Source organism: Molossus molossus, unplaced genomic scaffold (assembly GCF_014108415.1).
Source record: "Molossus molossus isolate mMolMol1 unplaced genomic scaffold, mMolMol1.p scaffold_m16_p_19, whole genome shotgun sequence".
NCBI lineage: Eukaryota > Metazoa > Chordata > Mammalia > Chiroptera > Molossidae > Molossus > Molossus molossus.
Window position 1 is genome coordinate 25,402,395 of NW_023425354.1, and position 17,060 is coordinate 25,419,454.

General features: G+C 58.6%; 1 protein-coding gene across 28 annotated transcripts in view; it reads right to left on the bottom strand.

The window, feature by feature from the left end:
- Positions 1–776: 776 nt before the first annotated feature.
- Positions 777–17,060, bottom strand: part of CACNA1G (calcium voltage-gated channel subunit alpha1 G) — a 62,260-nt gene continuing 45,976 nt past the window's right edge. For 8 of the 28 annotated variants that reach the window (XM_036268202.1, XM_036268199.1, XM_036268206.1 and 5 more), the window contains 10 exons: positions 11,324–11,475; positions 10,521–10,630; positions 9,401–9,534; positions 9,039–9,109; positions 8,835–8,913; positions 8,622–8,743; positions 7,933–8,286; positions 3,294–3,471; positions 2,831–3,000; positions 777–1,733 (listed from right to left, as the gene is read on the bottom strand). In XM_036268202.1, coding sequence (XP_036124095.1) covers positions 999–1,733; positions 2,831–3,000; positions 3,294–3,471; positions 7,933–8,286; positions 8,622–8,743; positions 8,835–8,913; positions 9,039–9,109; positions 9,401–9,534; positions 10,521–10,630; positions 11,324–11,475 — 2,105 coding nt within the window. In that variant the 3' untranslated portion in view covers positions 777–998. Of the gene's footprint in view, positions 1,734–2,830; positions 3,001–3,293; positions 3,472–5,133; positions 5,269–7,145; positions 7,290–7,932; positions 8,287–8,621; positions 8,744–8,834; positions 8,914–9,038; positions 9,110–9,400; positions 9,535–10,520; positions 10,631–11,323; positions 11,476–16,501; positions 16,556–17,060 lie in introns of all 28 variants that reach the window. The other 20 variants (XM_036268208.1, XM_036268197.1, XM_036268201.1 and 17 more) reach the window with 10 other exon arrangements.

Sequence of the window (17,060 nt, forward strand, 5' to 3'; positions counted from 1 at the left end):
ACACACACACACACATGCACACTCACACACACTCACATACACGCTCACACTTATACACACATACATACACACACACACTCAAACACTCACACTCACTCATATACACACATACACATTCATACAGTCATACACACTCACACACACAGGCGTGCACGTAGAGAGGCAGCTTTTTAACCCCTTCCCTTCCCAGCGCCCGCTCCCCATCCCCAGGAATCTCCCTCCAGTGCTATCTGGAAATGCCTGACTGTCCCTTGTGCTTTTACTCTGGACCGTGATTAACTTTATTTTGGAAAATTACTTTATTATATAGATATATAGATATAGATATAGATATGTATGTATGTATATATAAAAAGGTTTCATTTCATTTGTAAAATCTTATTTTTTTCTTTTTCTCTTTTTTTTTTTTTTCCTACAGAAAATGATGACGAGGTTCAAGGAGAAAATAAGTTACATTACAGTTTCCAAAATGGTTCTCGCTCTCCGTTGAAGACGGGCCCCCGTCAGGGCTGTAATGCACTCGCGGTCCCAGCTTGTGCTTTGCAAGAAGAGGGAATATAACTGGACTGGTTATTTTGGGTTAAAGTAGCCGAGACAGACGCCTTCGCCTCAAAAATATTCTGAGACACATAAAAGTAGAAGGAAACAAGTCTCTTCAGTCACAAAATGTCGTACATCCCGCATATACTAGATTCAATTAATTTAATAAAATAGAATATACATAGAGATTCTGCACAAACGTATTGCTTTCTCCCAACAGCTCCTGGTGTCGGGAACCTCAGCTACACTGGGCTTCTCTCTGCCGGGAGCCAGGGTGGTCAGGGCGGCTGCTTCCACCTCTCTGGAAATCCTGCTTTTGCCAGTGCCCAGTGCCACTGAGGCAGGGAGGAGCCCCTCCTTGGTGTCCACGTGGAACTTTTGTCGGGAATATAGCCCAAGAGGAGGAGCTAGGATTTGGCACCCGGTGGAGAAAGGTGAGTGGGAGAGTGGGGCAGGACTCAGGGGTCCAGGTCTGCTGGGTCAGAGGATAAACTGGAGGCACCCAGCATGTCTTTCTTTGGGGAGGGCGAGGCAGCCATGCTGTCAGGGGGGCCAGAGACTGAGGGATCCTTGGAGTCGCTGGACGGAGCCCTCCGCCGGAGGCAGATGCCTGGGCTGGGTGGGGGCCTAGTGCCCTGGCTCTCTGGGGGGTCTATAGAGATACTGGGTGGACTGAGTTTTTTCTTGGGCCGGCTCCCAGGCCCCCCAAGAGGCTGCCCTCCAAGGCCAGAGGGGCCAGGGCCCAGATGGGGTTGGGAGCCACTGTCCAGGCAGCTGACAGCAATGGAGTGCCTCCTCTGTTCCTCCAGCCAGGACGCGGGCCGGCGCTGGCAGCTCTGGGCCTCCACGCTGTAGCACTTCTTCAGGTCCCGTGGGGATGGGGGCTCCTCCTGGCTGCCCACCAGCAGGAGGTCTCCTGAAATCCAGCTCAGCTCTGTGTCCAGCTCTAAGCTGCTTCTGGTCTCTGGTGGGCTTTTGCCCCAGGTGGGTTCTGGGCCTGGGCAGGGGGCTGGCGGGTGCGTGTGCTTCGAGATCTTGCTTTGGCTGCGGGAGTGCGGCTGTGCCGGGGTGCTCAACCGGCCCCAGAAGGAGGAGGTCCGGGCCAGAGGCGGGGAGGGCCGACTCACCTCTGACAGCAGGTCCTCCCTGCTGCCCAGGCCCTGGATGTCCAGGGAATCGGTTCTTATTGCTGCCTGTATGGGGTGGGAGAGGGCTCAGCCTGGGGGCTTTCTCTCCACTATAAACTGTCCTACCAGTCAAGTCAGAGAGCCCTCTCTTCCCCCTCCAGGGGGCTGCACTGGGCACTAAGCAGGGGTTCCAGTATTTGCTCTTGTTGGGAGACAGAGGCCACGTGCATCCTGCCCTCTAGCCCCTGCACCCGTCAGCCCTAAGCCTGCAGTGCCCAACCCCTGGGATGCACTGGGCCAGGTCTGCTCCCCAGCTGGCTCCTTCACACCTCCCCGCCTCTGCACAGGCTCTTTGGCCTTAAGCACCCCTCAACTTTATGGTCTCAGGTCCTCTGTGACATAGTGCCTGACGATCTCTACCCTCAAATAAAACACACCCCTTCCTCTTCTTTGCTCCTGGCTGCACCGGGCACACGGGCATCTCAGCACTGTGACCTGTCACTGGAAAGATGGGTGTATGTCTCTGCTGTCACACCCAGAGCTCAGGAGGGCGGGGGCTGTCTCATTGGTCTGTATCCAGGCTGCTCAGTGCATATTTACAGAGTGGATGAGGACTGTGCCTGTTCCCCCAAATGGGTGAGACCAAGCAGATTCTCATGTGGCCATGGTCACACATCAGGGCATACACTTCACTGGGGAACAGACAAACCTAACCTGGCTACATGAGCCTCTGCTCTGTGCCCCTGGAGTGTGGGCTCCAGAAGGTGGGCCCCAGGCTTGGCCCAAGATGGAGACACCTAGAATGTGCCTCATGCCCCTTAGCTAGGTCTAGAAGCCTGGAGACTAGGGAGGCAGCGCTGGGCCGGGGAAAGGGAGTCAAAGACCTGGACTCATCTCCAACTTCTCATGTGTCCCTGGGCAACCTTGGCCCCCTCTGGTGTCCAGGCCTCCTCCGTGGAACAAAGGAAGGGTGCACACCCCAAGAGGGCCAGATCATTTCTGCTTTGTCTAGCACTGTGTCCCTGATACCCAGTCTGGCACATCACTGGCTCGTAGGAAATGTTTGCTGGGAGAATGAAGGTCGCAACCCTGGCCACCACCACCAACCTCGGATTCCCAGCAGAGAGGCCAGCCCGGCCCGGGCCCCCTCCACATCTGCTCACCTGGCGCCTAAGTGGCCTCTGAGCCAAAGGGGAGCGGCCCGGCGGGGGCAGTTTGGGGATGGTGCCCCAGGCAGGAGTGCTGTGGGGCTGGAGCAGATGGGGTGCATCTTTGGGAAGCTGCAGGATGTAGCTGGTGTCTGCTGGTTGGGAGTGAATGGACAAGGCAGAGCCTGTAGAGGGGAGGAGAACAGAGTTGAAGGTCAACTGGTTTGGCTCCCACCTGAGTCCCTCCCTTCCTGTCTTCCTCCCCCAGGAGGGCCTCCATGCTTACCATAGAACCCTCACCCTGGTTTGAAAGCAACCTCCCTCAGGCAGGGGCTGGGTGCTCCCTTTCAGGCTGGGGGCTCATCAGAAGTAGGAGAGACCTCATTTGCTGCCTCAGTTTCCCCCCAGGTCGGGACTGAGCCCAGTCAAGGATGAGGTCCCCAGTGTGAGCCAACTGGCCTGCCCCTAGGCCTGGTACCTGACTGAGCTTTGGGGAGGCCCCAGCCCCTGTGTCCTAGGGACCCCTCAGCAGTGCTTCCATCCCGGCACATGTAGCTGTCATTGGGCAGAGAGTGCGTGCGGCTGACCCCAGACTTCCGCACAGTCAGCAGGTCTGGTCCCAGCATGATAGGCACCTCCTCTGGGTGGGGCACCATCTGCAAAAGAAGCCGGGGAGGGATGTGGGAGGAAGAGATTGGGTACCTGAGGCAGAGATGGACAACAGAAACCAAAAGCTCCCCCTTCCCCCGCCCAAGGCCCTGGCCCCTGGCCCCTTCTTGGACAAGGTGGTGATGGGATGAGTGTGGTCAGGCAGAGGGGGCAGACACATGGAGGAGCCCTTCACACAGGGAGGAAGAAGGTGGGAGGAGGCCCTGCCCCCAGAAAACCACCCACACTGTAAACCTCGGAGCCTCCCGGGGGGATGGCGGAGGGGTGAGGAGGTGTCCAGAGGAAGGAGAGCAGCCCCCAGCCCCCAGCCCCCAGCCCCCAGCCCTGGTTTAAGGACTCATTCTCAAGGCCCCAGTGAGAGGGGCTGAAGAAGCACAGCGGAGGATTAAAAACTGACAGCACCCTACCAACTCCCCTCGCTGGGGCAGTCGGGGGACGGGGCAGTGGGGCGGACCCTCCCAGTGAGCAGGAGACGTGCCTGCAGAGAAGAGGACATGTCCCCTTCCAATCCTTTAAGGCAGCCTTAGCGCCCAGGCCTGGCGTGGGCTGAGTTAGCATGGACGACAGATGAACGCTAGGGAGTGTCTCAGCTGGCTTACCCACCTGGCTCTCCCCTCCCCTTTTAATTACACAATGGGGGTGGGCTGGCTAGCACAGGTGGGGGGCCAGGCCTAGGGACTGTGGACTCAGGTCCTCCCTTAGTGGACAGCCTGGAGGGTAAGGTGGGTTTTAAAAATCTATTTCACAGAAAGGCAGTAGTCAACCTTTGACCCCAGCCAGAGGGAGACAAGTTTTGCTCCCATGAGATTCCTCCATCACGTCTGCTCCTAGTTCTCGGGGAGGCTGCGGGTCCCACATGGGCCCGGCTAGGGGAGCAGCCTCAGCAGGCCCGAGGCCGGCTGTGTGGAAAGGCAGCCTGGCTCCTTCACTTCCCCGTCTCGGCTCAGGTCCCATTTCTGCACCACCCAAGACCCCTAGGGGCCCTCAGCCTGTGGCCAACACAGTGCCCTGCTGTGAGGTAGGGGGTCCCGGTCCCCTCTTAAGTCCCAGGAGAAAGGAGAAGGGAGGAGGGGGCTGCTCACAGTCAGAAGGAACCAGGGGTCAGACAAGGGTGGAGAAGCTGTCAAAACACAAAGAAGCCCCCAGGACGCAGGGACACACAGGGACAGTGACAGAGGAGATAGGGACGCCCCCCCCCCCAGGTGGAAAAGGGCGAGACGGTGCAGCAGAGATGTGGCTCTTACCCACTACATGGTGGCAGATGGCGGGGAGGGGGTAAGGGGGGGGAGGGCTGGCTTGCACAGGGCTCCACACTGGAGGCTGACTGCATCCAGGCAGGCCCTTTGATCAGCTGCCTGATGCCACCTCTGCTTGGGGCCCGCTCTGCTCCTGGGGGTCTGGTTAACCCTTTCACAAGTGCTGCCCCTGGGCTCTTCTGGGGGAGGCCCCAATTGAAATGTATCTAATGTCTTTGTCCACAGTGGGGGACCTGAGAGACCGAACAAAGCCTGGGGCCCTAAGTGCTGGTTGCGCCTCTGCGCCTCTGCGTGGGGGCTGCAGGCAGAGGGAGAGGCGGGGAGGATGGGGAGCCCTGCAGCCAGCCCGGCCCCTGGGGAGGCTGGGGGAGCAGCGAGGGGTGGCGCATGTACATTGCTCTCCGGGGCACTAAGTAAGAGTGTGTGAGTGTCATCAGGCAAAGAGTCATCCGTCAGAGCTAGAGAGCAGGACGGTTCAGACACAATCTCTGACGTCAGAGACAGAGCCTCCATCTCAGCTAGAGGGATCTAGACAGGGAGAGAGATGATCAGGCATAAGAAACCAGGACAGCGAGCACTCTCCCGTGTGCACGCACACACATGCAGCACACACGCACACACAGCCCCTCTTTCCCCCTCTTCACAAAGCGTAGGGAAAACAGGCCTCCCTTCTCTCTCCCACCTGTTTCCCAAGTACACTGACAGCTCCTCCCCGCCCCCCACTTCAAACCCCCACTCTGATCAGAGAGGCTGCGGCAGGCACCAAAGAGCCAGAGCAAACACCGACAAAGCAGGAGACACAGAAACATATTCTAAAGATACCCCAGGAGCCTAACAGCCCCCTCCCACACCAGCACCACCCAGGGAGCGAGCAGGATGGGGGAGGGCTTTCGACTCTCAGAAAGATACCGGGAAAAAGAAAAAGAAAGGCCAGCAAAGCGCCTCTCTGCTCTCAGCACAGACAGAGCCGCGTGGGGGGTGCTGGGGACAAAGCCACCAATCTGATGACTGTTTTCTGCCTATTCTCTCCTCTTCCAAAAGCCTGGCAGGACTTGGCCTGCCCCCAGAATCTGGCTTCTCCCCTCCCAGGCCCTCCTCCTCGCCTGCCGGCATCGCACCGCCCTCTCCAGCCTGGGTTCTGGGAGATGCTCTCCTCACCAGCCTGAATCGGACACACCTGGCTGGGCCGCCACGCCATCTGGCTGTCTCCCCTGGGATCTACAGATCTATGGGGGGCGGGGCGTCAGTGCCTACAGGACCCTGGGGGAGACTGGGCCATCCCTCCCAGATGAGCTGGCTGCCCTGACCCCTTCTCATCCCCTGGTCTTCTCTCCCAGCTCCTTTCCCACGGGCGTCCTTCAGGATGGGAGACCTCAGGAAGGATTCCCTCTCCTGATCACTCTAGTTCATGGCCAGGTTCAGGTCCCTGCAGCCTATCAGACTGAATCCTAACTAGAGTCAGGAGCTCTGGAGGCAGGGTCCCTTCCCATGTGAGGGTCACGATACCTTCCTTTGGATCAGGGTACAGTATCCCGGACTGGGAACCTGCCTGTCAGTCCCTTCACCTAACAGGGCCTGTGGGGCTTTTCTGTGTCCCGCTGACACCCGTGTCCCTGCCTGCATTCCAGGCCTTCCGCAGCCCCTGGCCGAGGAGAGGGATGGGGGCTTCTCTGCCCCGGGGAGGGGGTCAAGGGCAGCCAGAGTGGTCACGGGAAGAAGCGCAGGACCCCATATTTAGATGGGACTGGGGGAGAAAGACACGTGGCGCTGTGGGAGGCGCTGGAGGTGAGGGGGAAGCCAAGTCTATGTCACACCGGTCCCCAGAAGCCACTCCCAGCAGGAGCCTTCCGGTTATTCTCAGGAGCAGGTCAGAATCCCTGGCTCCTGACAGCACCCATCATGCCCTGTGGGTTCCATGGCTTAAAAAGCCTCCAAACAGAGGACTGGGGGTGGGGGTGGGGGTTGCTGGGTTCAGAGAAGAAACAGACTGTGGCCGAGGACATGTCTCTCGGTGGGTCTCCCTGCCACCTGCACTGTCCTCAGAGGCCTTTCTCCCTTGGATCTGACTTCACTTCTTCCACGCCGCCCACTGCCAACAGTCTTCTGCTCCATCCTCCTCTTCTCTGTCAGGTTCTTTCTTACCGATGCTCTCCCCAAACCCTGTCTGCATCCTCTCACTCAGAAGCCCTATCTCCCCATCCCTACTGCCAACTGTTCCAGAGATTCACCTCGGGCTGAGGGACACCTCGGTGCCTCCCACCAAGCCCAAAGCTCAAGTGAGGCCCTGAGGCTGCTCTTTCTCCAGACACCCAGTGAGCAGGGAACACCCCACCTCCCCAGAAGCAGGCACAGCATGGCACAGCTCCGCAGGACCAGGGAAGGAGGCACAGCACGGGCACAGTAACCTGTGGGTCGGAGCCGCCCGGGCTGCTGGCTGGAGGGAAGGCAGAGGGCTGGCCCCCTGGGCCTGCCAGCTCGTCCATCAGCTTCAGCTCCCCCTCCAGGGAGCCCTGGATCAGCAGGGATATGGTGTCAAACATCTGTCTGTCCTGGGAAGGACCAGCCCATAGGGGGAGCCGGAGAGTCAGGGAACGGGGTCAGAGGGGCAGTGACAGGAAGTGTGGTGGCAGGGGATTGACAGAGGGAGAAAGGAGGTCACACAGGCGCGCAGGCGCACGCACACACAGCAACAAAGAGACGGAAGAAGAGGAGGGATGGGGATGGGGATGGTGGGAAGAGAGGGGTGGGGAGAGGAAGGAGAGATGGGAGATGGACGATAAGAGCCCACGGGGAGAGGGAGAAGGAAAGAGAAGATTGGGGGAAAGGATTGAGAGATGGAACCAGGCAGGTTGAGGGTGGGAAGGAAAGAGGTAAGAAAGAGACAGGAAGGAAACAGAAAACTTAGCCTTGAACCTAAGAGCCAGGAGGGGAGGCCAGGCCGGCTGGAGGCTCGGGGGACGAACGAGCCAGCACACGTGTGGCCCTGGGCAGTGAGCGTGGGCTGCCATCTCTGGGGACGGGCAGGGGACTGCTGGCCCCTCCACATCCAGGCAGGAGCAGAAGGAGGATCCAGGGGGAGCCCCTGGGTCTGCTGCGTGGCCAGTTCCCTGTACACCACCCACTGAGCCACTGCCCATCTGCCCACCTGTCTCCATCCCCACACCCCTTACAGCAGCGTGGGTGTGTGCTCACCGTGGGGTGGTCCAGGGAGTAGCGAGAGGCTGCTCCAGCATGGGTCACGGCATGCGGGGCCCCAGGCTTGGGGCTGTCGGGGCCGTCGGGGCCCTCCACCCCAGGCCAGAGGAAGGGGCTGCCCAGAGGCGAGTGGGGCTGTGGGCTGAGCGTCTTCATCTCTAGCTCCAGCTCAGCCTCCAGCTCGGCCTCCTCCTTGGCCTCCTTGTTGCTCTCCTCCAGGTGCTTCATCAGCACGGCGATCACCACATTGACCAGCACAAACTGGGCCGTCAGCACGAAGGACACGAAGTAGATGGGGGAGATGACCGTGTTGTAGCAGGTGGACTCCTGGTCGCAGTCCCGGAGGGTGTCCTGGGGGAGGCGGGTTAGAGGGTGAGGCTAGGACAGTGGACGGAGCTGTGATGGGAAATCGGGTCACTGGTGTCACAGAGCGTTGAAGGAGGGGAAGGAAGGGCAGGAGGAGGGACCTGTAGTGTCCTGGGGCAGGACAGCATTAGCCTCTGGCCTGGGGAGTGTGAGTCAGAGCATGTCCTGGGGAGAGGGAGGTCCAGAGTGTTCTGGCATGGAGGGTAGGAGGGCACATGCTTTTATTCAGATCTTGCCAAGGAACCTTGGTTCAAGAAGTAGGGCTGTCTTCTTGGGGCCCGAGCCAGCCCCGGGGGTACCCCACTGCACGGGGTGCTCACCTTCATGATGCCATTCCAGTTGTCACCTGTGGAGACTCGGAAGAGGGTCAGAAAGGCCATGCCAAAGTTTCGGAAGGTGGCATGCCGTCCCAGGCCCTCACAAGGGTGTGTCTCGTCACACTCTGGAGGAGAGAAGGGGAGAGAGGCCTCGGTGAGTCCAGGGGGCCCTGGGTCCCCAGTCCTGGCTCCTCCACCCTCCCCATCCCAACTCACCCAGGTCTCCAAAGAGCTCCACGCCCAGAGCTGCAAAGATGAAAAACAACAACATGAAGAGAAGTCCCAGGTTCCCCACCTGGAAAAGAGGAAAAGAAATGGAAAAGGTGCTACTGGATCTCCCCACCAGCTTCCCTGACCCCCACCCCTTCGGAGAGCCCCCTCTCCCTGCGAGGACCCTTCCAGCCTCCCCCACCCAGCTACCTGGGGCAGGGCCTGCATCACGGTGTCCAGCAGCGCCCGCATGCCCACAGCCATCTTCAGCAGCTTTAGCACTGCAGAAAGGACAAAGTCGTGAGCTGGCCCCTCTGAGTCCCAGCTCACACAGCTGGTGGGGCCATGGCCAGGGCCGGGGAGGGCAGGAAGGCCAGCCTCAGCCAGCCAGGCTGCCATGGCTGTACTGTTGCCCTCGGTCCAGCCCCATCACCCCTTTGGCAGAGGCTGGGAGAAAGACCTACAGGAACCCACACCCACCCAGTCCCTGGCCAGCCACCACACTGACGCCTGCTGTCTCCCCCAGGGCCAGTGACCCTGGAAAAGTGAGTGTAGGGGCAGCTGGCACTGACCTCGGGCGATGCGCAACACCCTCATGATGCGGATGATCGTGGGGTTGATGGGCAGTGAGGCATTGACCTCGATCTCCTCCAGCGTGATGCCCATGATGGACAGCAGCACAATGGCCAGGTCCAGCTGGTTCCACCTGGAAAGCCCAGGACACAGATCCTTGAGTGGGGGAGGGGGCACTGCAGAGGAGGGGGAGGCCGTTTTGGCTACAGAAAGGAGAGTGGAGGTCAGCCACTCCAGCCTCCCCCTCCTGGAGAAGAGGCTCGACTTGTCCAGCTCCCTAGCCAGCCCGGGGGGTATAGCAGGGCTCCGACTTTAGATTGAGGGCCTCTGCTTTTCATTCTTATTCATTCGCTGTTTTATTCAGCTGTGTGCCAAGCATTGTTTTAAGGGTCTTTACAACTCTGTGATGTGGATATTATCACCCATTTTACAGGTGAGGAAATTGAGGCACAGAGATGTTAAATAACTTACCCAAGGTTACCAGTTTCTAAGTGCTGGAGCCAGGATTCAAATCTGGTCCAGGCAGTCTGGCTCCACACTCTCCGCTCTGAAGCCCCAGTCTAGGCCACACTGATTTCCAGTGTCCCCCAGGCCCTGTCCTGTCAAGTTGCCTTCCTTCTCTCCCATCCCCCAGTCCCTGGATATCACACACCCCATTCTGCCATCACCCCCTGGCAGGTCCTAGAGTAGAAGCTGAGCCTCAGGAGTCAAGAAAGGTCTTCAGGCCCTGGCCGGTTTGGCTCAGTGGTTAGAGAGACCCGAGTTCGGTTCCCGCTAAGGGCACGTACCTTGGTTGCGGTTTGTCCCCGGCCCTGGTTGGGGCTGTGTGGGTGGCAACCATTCGATGTGTCTCTCTCACATCGATGTTTCTCTCTCTTCCTTCCTCTCTCTCTCGCTCTACCTGAAGATAAATGCAAAAATGTCCTCAGGTGAGGATAAAAAAATAAAAATAAATAAAAATTTAAAAAAAAAGAAAGGTCTTCGGGCTCTAGATCCTCCCACACCCCTCCCATCCTCTGTTACCTGTCCCCTCCCCCTCTCTGTTACCTGTCCCCTCCCCCTCTCTGTTACCTGTCCCCTCCCCCTCTCTGTTACCTGTCCCCTCCCCCTCTCTGTTACCTGTCCTGGAAGAACCGACGGAAGCCAAAGGCCACGAGTTTGAAAACTGACTCCAAGACGAAGATGATGGTGAAGATGTAGTTGCAAATCTTCAGAGCCTCGTCCAGGATCTGGCAGGGGTGAGGCACGATGGATAAGGCCAGGGATGACCCCTATCCCCCATACCTCCCCGATCTTGGAGACAGGGTAAGTCTAAGAGAGCCTTTCCTCTCTGTTCCCGCCACGATGGCCAACCACTGGTTACTGCTCTCGGATAGCGTCGGGTCCTCACATGCATAATCCAAACCTTGTGTTAGAGGATCTCCCTCGAGGGACCGTGAGGAGACCACGGGACAAATATGCTGGAAGGCACAGAGTGCGAGAACTGGAAGGGGCCGTGTGCATTACCAAGTCAATGTCCCTATTTTACAGATGAGGAGACTGAGGCCTCGTGGGCAGCGACGGAGACTGATTTGAGAAGTGGCAAGATCGCTGCTGAGTTCTGCAGCGGGACGTTAACAGGAAGCTACACTCCAGAAACACTACCACCCGTCTGCCTTCTCCACCAGAGCTCGGCACGGGGCGGGCAACCAGTAAATATGTGCTGAGTGAAGAAACCAGGTCCTCTACTTCCCAGCTCTGTGACCTCGGTGAAGTCAACTAACCTCTCTGAGGCTCAGGTCCTCCTCTGTAAAGACCAAGATGGCAGCCACCTCAAGGGGGCCCAAGAGGAACCCAGGCAGAGGGCCCAGCTCAGGCTGCCTTAGCCGCACCCCTGCAGTCCTACAGCTGGAGGCGGGCCACGGCCAGCCGCTCACTCCTACCTGGGGCTGCTGGTAGTGCTCCATGGCCATGGTGACCACGTTCAGCCCAATGACACCCGTGATGAAGAGATCCAGGTAGTGGCTGGTGCAGAAGTGGTGGACGAGGAGCCGGAAGCGGGAGTAGTCCGAGTAGTAGGGTTTGCACTGGGCTTCTGGGGGGCCGGGAGGAGAGCAGAGTAGCCTTCGGGACCTGATCCCTGCGCCCCCTCCACCCACAGTCCCTCATAGCCACCAGCCTCTAACACCCGAGCTGAAACATTCCGGTATCATCAGCACCCTCACCCTCCATTTACTTCCTTTTCGGGGGGCGGGGGAGCTCTCTCCGTGTCGCCCCTCCAAGCGTCTGTTCTACTGGCTATAGGTGGGTGCAGAAGGGGTTAGGACATGCAGAGCTCCCCACCCACATTAGACACTAGGTGAGCCCCGCCCTGAAATCCACCAGCCCCTCATAACTCCCCCGACTCGGTGTTCTGCAGCCAGGCCAGATCACTAGGACGAGAAACAACCGGTCTTATCGGGCTCGGAGGAAACTCCATCAGCAGAGGCAAAGGCTCTTGCTCTTTCACCAGCCCAGCCAAGGGGAGCGAGGAGATTACACAGAGCTGGGATTTGGAGATAAAACTGCAGATTGGAAATTGAACATCTTGTTGGCAGGCTGCACTGACCCCCCAGAGGGCTTCTGGGGAGGCAGGGCTTGCACCTCTGTACCCTCGTGTGCAGAAGGGCAGAGGGGAGGCGGCAGGGCCCTGCTCTGTCCCAGACTCACCTGGGAGGGTCCCACCTGAAGGACTCACCCAGTTTCTAATGAGGCAATGCCCAGCCTGCTCCTGGGTGTCAGAGCAGCCCTGGACGCAGGCTGGGCTGAAAGCACTGTCTGAGATCTGTCAGAGGCATAATATTTCTCTTATAATTAGGGAATCACTGAGTTATAAAAAGCTCGGTGCCAGGAAGTTGGCCTGTTAAGCAGGCAGAATGTGTCTGAGGGCAAACGATTGCAGGGGCCCCTCCTCCAGGTGCCGAGGGAAGGCCAGGCCAAGTTGGGGATACATGTCACCCAGAGGTGGTTGACAGATTGGTCTCCCAGGCAGCCACAAAGGAAAAAAAGGCTTCCCACGGGAGGCTTGGGCAGCCTCAGGTCCCAGACAGCCCTTCCCCCTCAGGAAGTCTAGGGCGAAAGCCAGCGAGCGGAGGCTGCAGCCTCTGAGGCCTGTGCCAGGGGTGGTTGGCTCAGGGGCAGCAGGAAGCTTTGGGCTCAGGCCAGCTCCTATGTAACTGTCCTTTCCCATGCAGAGGACTTTTGAACAGAGGTAAACTGAGGCAGGGAGCGGCCTGGGTGGCCCCGCCGAGGGCGGAAGGAAGAAGAGTGCCCAAGAACTGCGGGTTCAGCCTCGCCCGGGGGCCGCTGTCCAGCATCAGCCCTGAGGTGTGGATAACCAAGAGGCAGCAGGTCCAGAATGTGCTGGCGCACCGCGGGGTGTGCCAGCGTCTGCTGGCTTTCAGGCGTGGGCCAGCCAACTGCGGCTTTGTTTGCTCAGGCGGCCCTGCTGACCCCCGGGAGGGTGGCAGTGGAGAGGCCTGGGACCGGGGACAACGTGAGGCCGCGGGTCATCCACAGGGCGATCGTGGAGGTGGACCGGGCGAGGGGGCCTCTTCCTTCCTTCCTTCAGTACCACAAGAACCAGAGGGCGCTAGCCGCCCGTGTTGCCTTAGCAGCTGGAACTCTTTCTCTGCATTAATCTCCATAAGTGCCGGGAGCACCCGATCCCATTATGCTAAAATATGAATGGAGAATTAACTAAAATGTTTGAATACAATTAGGTTAGAAAAAGTGGCCCCTTATTAGCCCCATTATTAGCTGAGGCAATGCAGAGGAGAGGTCGGGAGAGCGCCCCCTCTCCCCTCTCGCCCCAGTCTGACTATAGGCAGCCCCAGACCCAATTAAGCCTCCACCATCACCTCTGCCATCTGGCCAGGGACCCCTCCTCCAACAGGCCCAGAGAGAAAGTGGGGGCAGGACGACGGAGGCAGGGCATCTGCTCATAGTAACTGGTCCAGTCCCAGGCCCCTGAGGTCTAAACAAATGCCCTTCCACCCCCTCCATCCCCACCCCAAGTGCTGAGGCTGCTGGGCATCCCCCATCAGAGCACAGGTCCAAAGTGTACCAGGGCCAGTGTGACCGGCCCCTCCTTGGCCAACCCCTCTGCTTTACCGGGGAAGAGAATAAGGCCGGCAGAAGCGAGTCGCCCAGACCCTGTGAGGCGGTGGCACAACCCGGACCTGAACTCCCAGCTCAGGTCCCTCACCAGAGGCCAGGTTGGTTTAGACAGAGCCTTAGGGCTCCGGCCCTGAGGATGCCCTCGAAGAGTCTACCCAAAGGCTCTTGCTGTCGGGCTCTGGATGATGCCCGCCCTCTTCCTTCTCCCCGGACCTTGCTTTTACAGGCAGCGGCTGGGCGCACAGCGGACTAGAAATGCCGAGGAGGGAGGAGCCTTGGGCGGATCTGCTGCTCCGAGAGCTCTGGCCCTTGCCTGGGAGGGGCCTGAACCAGTGGTCACTGGCATGTTGGCAACCCTGGCCCCATCTCCCTGTCTCCCAACAGTAAAAGCTGCTTTAGGCAGAGAAAATACCAGAGTCAGACAGTGGGGAAAAGGGCACCCTCGGACTGCGACCCCCAGCAGGGGCAAGAACACAGGAGAGGTGCAGACAGGGTGTGAGTGAGGGCAGCAGGCAGTGAGTTAGTAGGGGTCCCTGGGAGCCCAAGGAACAGCCGGGGCAGAGGGCTTGCAAAGGAGAGTGGCAGGGAGTAGGCAGAAGGTAGAGACGCAGGCCCCCGAGGCAGAGGCCACACCGTCAGCTGCCGTGGCCACGCCTGATCACCGGGTTCCGATGGAAAGGGAGGGCAGTGAAGGCAGGGGTCGTACATGGGTGGCAGTGGAGTGGAGCTGGTGCTGAAGGCCCGTGGTCAGCTGGGGCTGACCCGATTGCTCAGGCTGGACCCAGGTGTCCAGTCGGGCCCATTCCCCCGATAACCAAAGCCCTTTCCCTCCTGCCTCTCCCTGGGGTCTGGCCGACCCTCTCCCACTGGGCACAGCCCTGGGTGGGCATGGCACTAGCAGGGAGCTGTGGTGTGTGTTTGATTCCTGCAGCCCACACTAGGGGGTGTGACTTCAGTCCTGGGACACCACTGGATAGCTCATTACAGCAGCGCTGCTGGCCCCTGGGAACCGACTGGAAATGCAGACGCTCACCTCCTACCCCAGCCCACACCATGAGGATTTCTAGGTGGGGCTCGGGGTTCTGTGTTTTACTACGTTATGTGGGTAATTCTTATGCACACGGAGATTGGAAAAGCTCTGGGATAGACCACACAGGACACCAGATCTGGGAAAGAGGAACATGGGGTGGTCTGAGGCCCTCTCCAGGGTCTCTGAGTGTCCGTTATCAGCTGCAGAGGTAACACACATTACTATAATCCGTGCACATACCTGCATGTACTAACAGGAGCACGGCAGAATGGCCCCAGATTGGGGGTACAGTGTGAGAGCAACAGAGTGCTTAGCATCGTGTGGGTGTGTCAGGGGGAACTCCTAGAGACCAGGAGAGTCTGCGTGTATGGGTTCATGGTGGAGAAACTCCTGTGGCCCGGCCCTGTGCCAGGGTGGTGTTTTGGGGTGAATGTGCATGTGTGGACACTTCAGTCTACAAGGGAGCAGTTGAAAGCCACTTCCTCCCACCTTCTCCTCACCCCCTTACACATCGGGAGTTTGCAGTACACGCTGACGTGGAGTCGTAGGACCCAGGCAACCCAGACAAAGCAGCCGGAGATGCCTGGGCCCCAGGGAGACGGTCTCTCAATGCCAAACACCAGCGCTTGCACCATGGGGAGAGCACACATCGATCCGCCTAGGGCTTCAGGGATGACCTCCCAAACGGTGACTCAGGGGGTCGCCCTTGGGTGGGTCCCTGAGCCCCCACAGATCAGATAGCCTAACACCCACAGAGTAGTGTCTGTCGGAGTCTGGTTTCCGGGGGAGTGTGGTATAGTGAAGAGGGTTCACCCAGTGGTCCCCAGCCTGCAGCCCCACGCCTGCAGCAGCCTGAGAAGGCAGCCACATGGGGGTTCTTACGTTCTTTTCAATATTTCTAAAAGCTTAAAAGAAACCATACATATGCCTGTGTTACGAGCCCACAGATGAATTTAATAGCAAAATGGGTTTTTTTCCTTTTTTTTTTTTTTTTTGCCGTCGTTCAGTGTGAAACCTTCTACGGCTTAGAAGCTCTGATTAGCAATTACATGTGCCTTTGATTAGCAAAAACAGTGAAACAAAGTCATTATTGTAGTGCTCTTAACTTCAAAGGCAGTCTTTTAAAATGTGGGGTTTGTTGGAGATGATATGGGGGGCCCTTGTGGATAAACAGATTGGGAACCATGGTGTGGAGACATCAGAGGGAGTCTGGGGGGTGTCACGAGATCCCACAGCCCTGTTCAGAGTCTCATGACCTCGGAGCCCCCGTCTGGGGATCACGTGGGGAGGGGCAGGGCCTGAGGACCCAGGGAGGGCAGGACCGGGAGGCCTTCCCAGAGACACGCTCTTGAAGAGAAGGACTCACCTCACTCCCAAGTCTTTGGTTTTGGGGAGAAGCTGTGGCTAACTCAGGCCTTCAATTCCCAGTCCCTGCTGTGTGTAGCCATGACGTGGCCACCGCGATTACTTGATTATTAATGAGCCTGTTCAATTATTCATCGTTACATTTTTAAAACAAATCCTTCCCCTCTCTGCTCCTCTCATCCTGCTCACTTGATCAAAGTCTCCCCTTCAGACAGAAGCAGATGGGAGAGATTTGCAGCTCTAATAACCAAACGGTGACCTGGGAGGCGCAGGGGGCCGGGGAGTTCAGGCTTAGGGAGCCTTGGAAAGAAGGTGGGTCCTTTAAGAGGTGTCTGAGGGAGGGGGTGCTGAGACCCTCACCTCCCATTCAGTGCAGCACAGGTCTATGGGATGATGCAGATCCCAGCACCCCAGGGACCCTCATCCCCTCCCCCGAGAGCATAGAATCAATGAGCCATGGAGAGGGAGCAAAGAGGATGTCCCCAAACCCATGAGGCAGGCCTGGGGGCATACGGGGCCTGACCACCCCCAGGCCATGCCCTGGAACCCACAATCCCAGACGCAGTACCTGGCGCCGCGCTGGCTGAGCTGCCGGAAGCAATTACATCGTCCAGCATTAGATCTAAAAGAACGAAACACGACATGGGTCACTGGCCAGACCAGGTGGGCTGGGCAGGGCCCCCTCAGCAGCTCGCTCCCCCTCGGCTCCGACCCTCACTCTGCCTACGAAAGGGGTGAGCTGGGCATGGGTGGCTGGTCCCGAGTGTCCGGCCTCGAGCTCGGGGCACAGAGCACTTGAGGAAGATGAGCTATTCAGCCAACTCGTCAGGGTCACGGGGACAGGAAATCAGAGGCACAGGGAGGGGCAGGCAGCCTGTCATCAGAGCAGATGTCCGCTCCTCCCCGCGCCACGGCCTCAGCAGCACCTGAGATGGCTACAGACCCCAGAAGGGGAGCCAGCTGGTCAGGCAGGGCCACAAGTACCTCCTGCCAAAAGAATTCCATCTGCAGATGCCCTGCAGAGACAGCAGACTGCAAGAGGCGAGGGAGAACGGAGCAGGAGCGGGAGCACGGCTGCTGGGGGTGATGCTCCTGCTCAGCTTCAAACATCCACAGAAAGAGCCAAG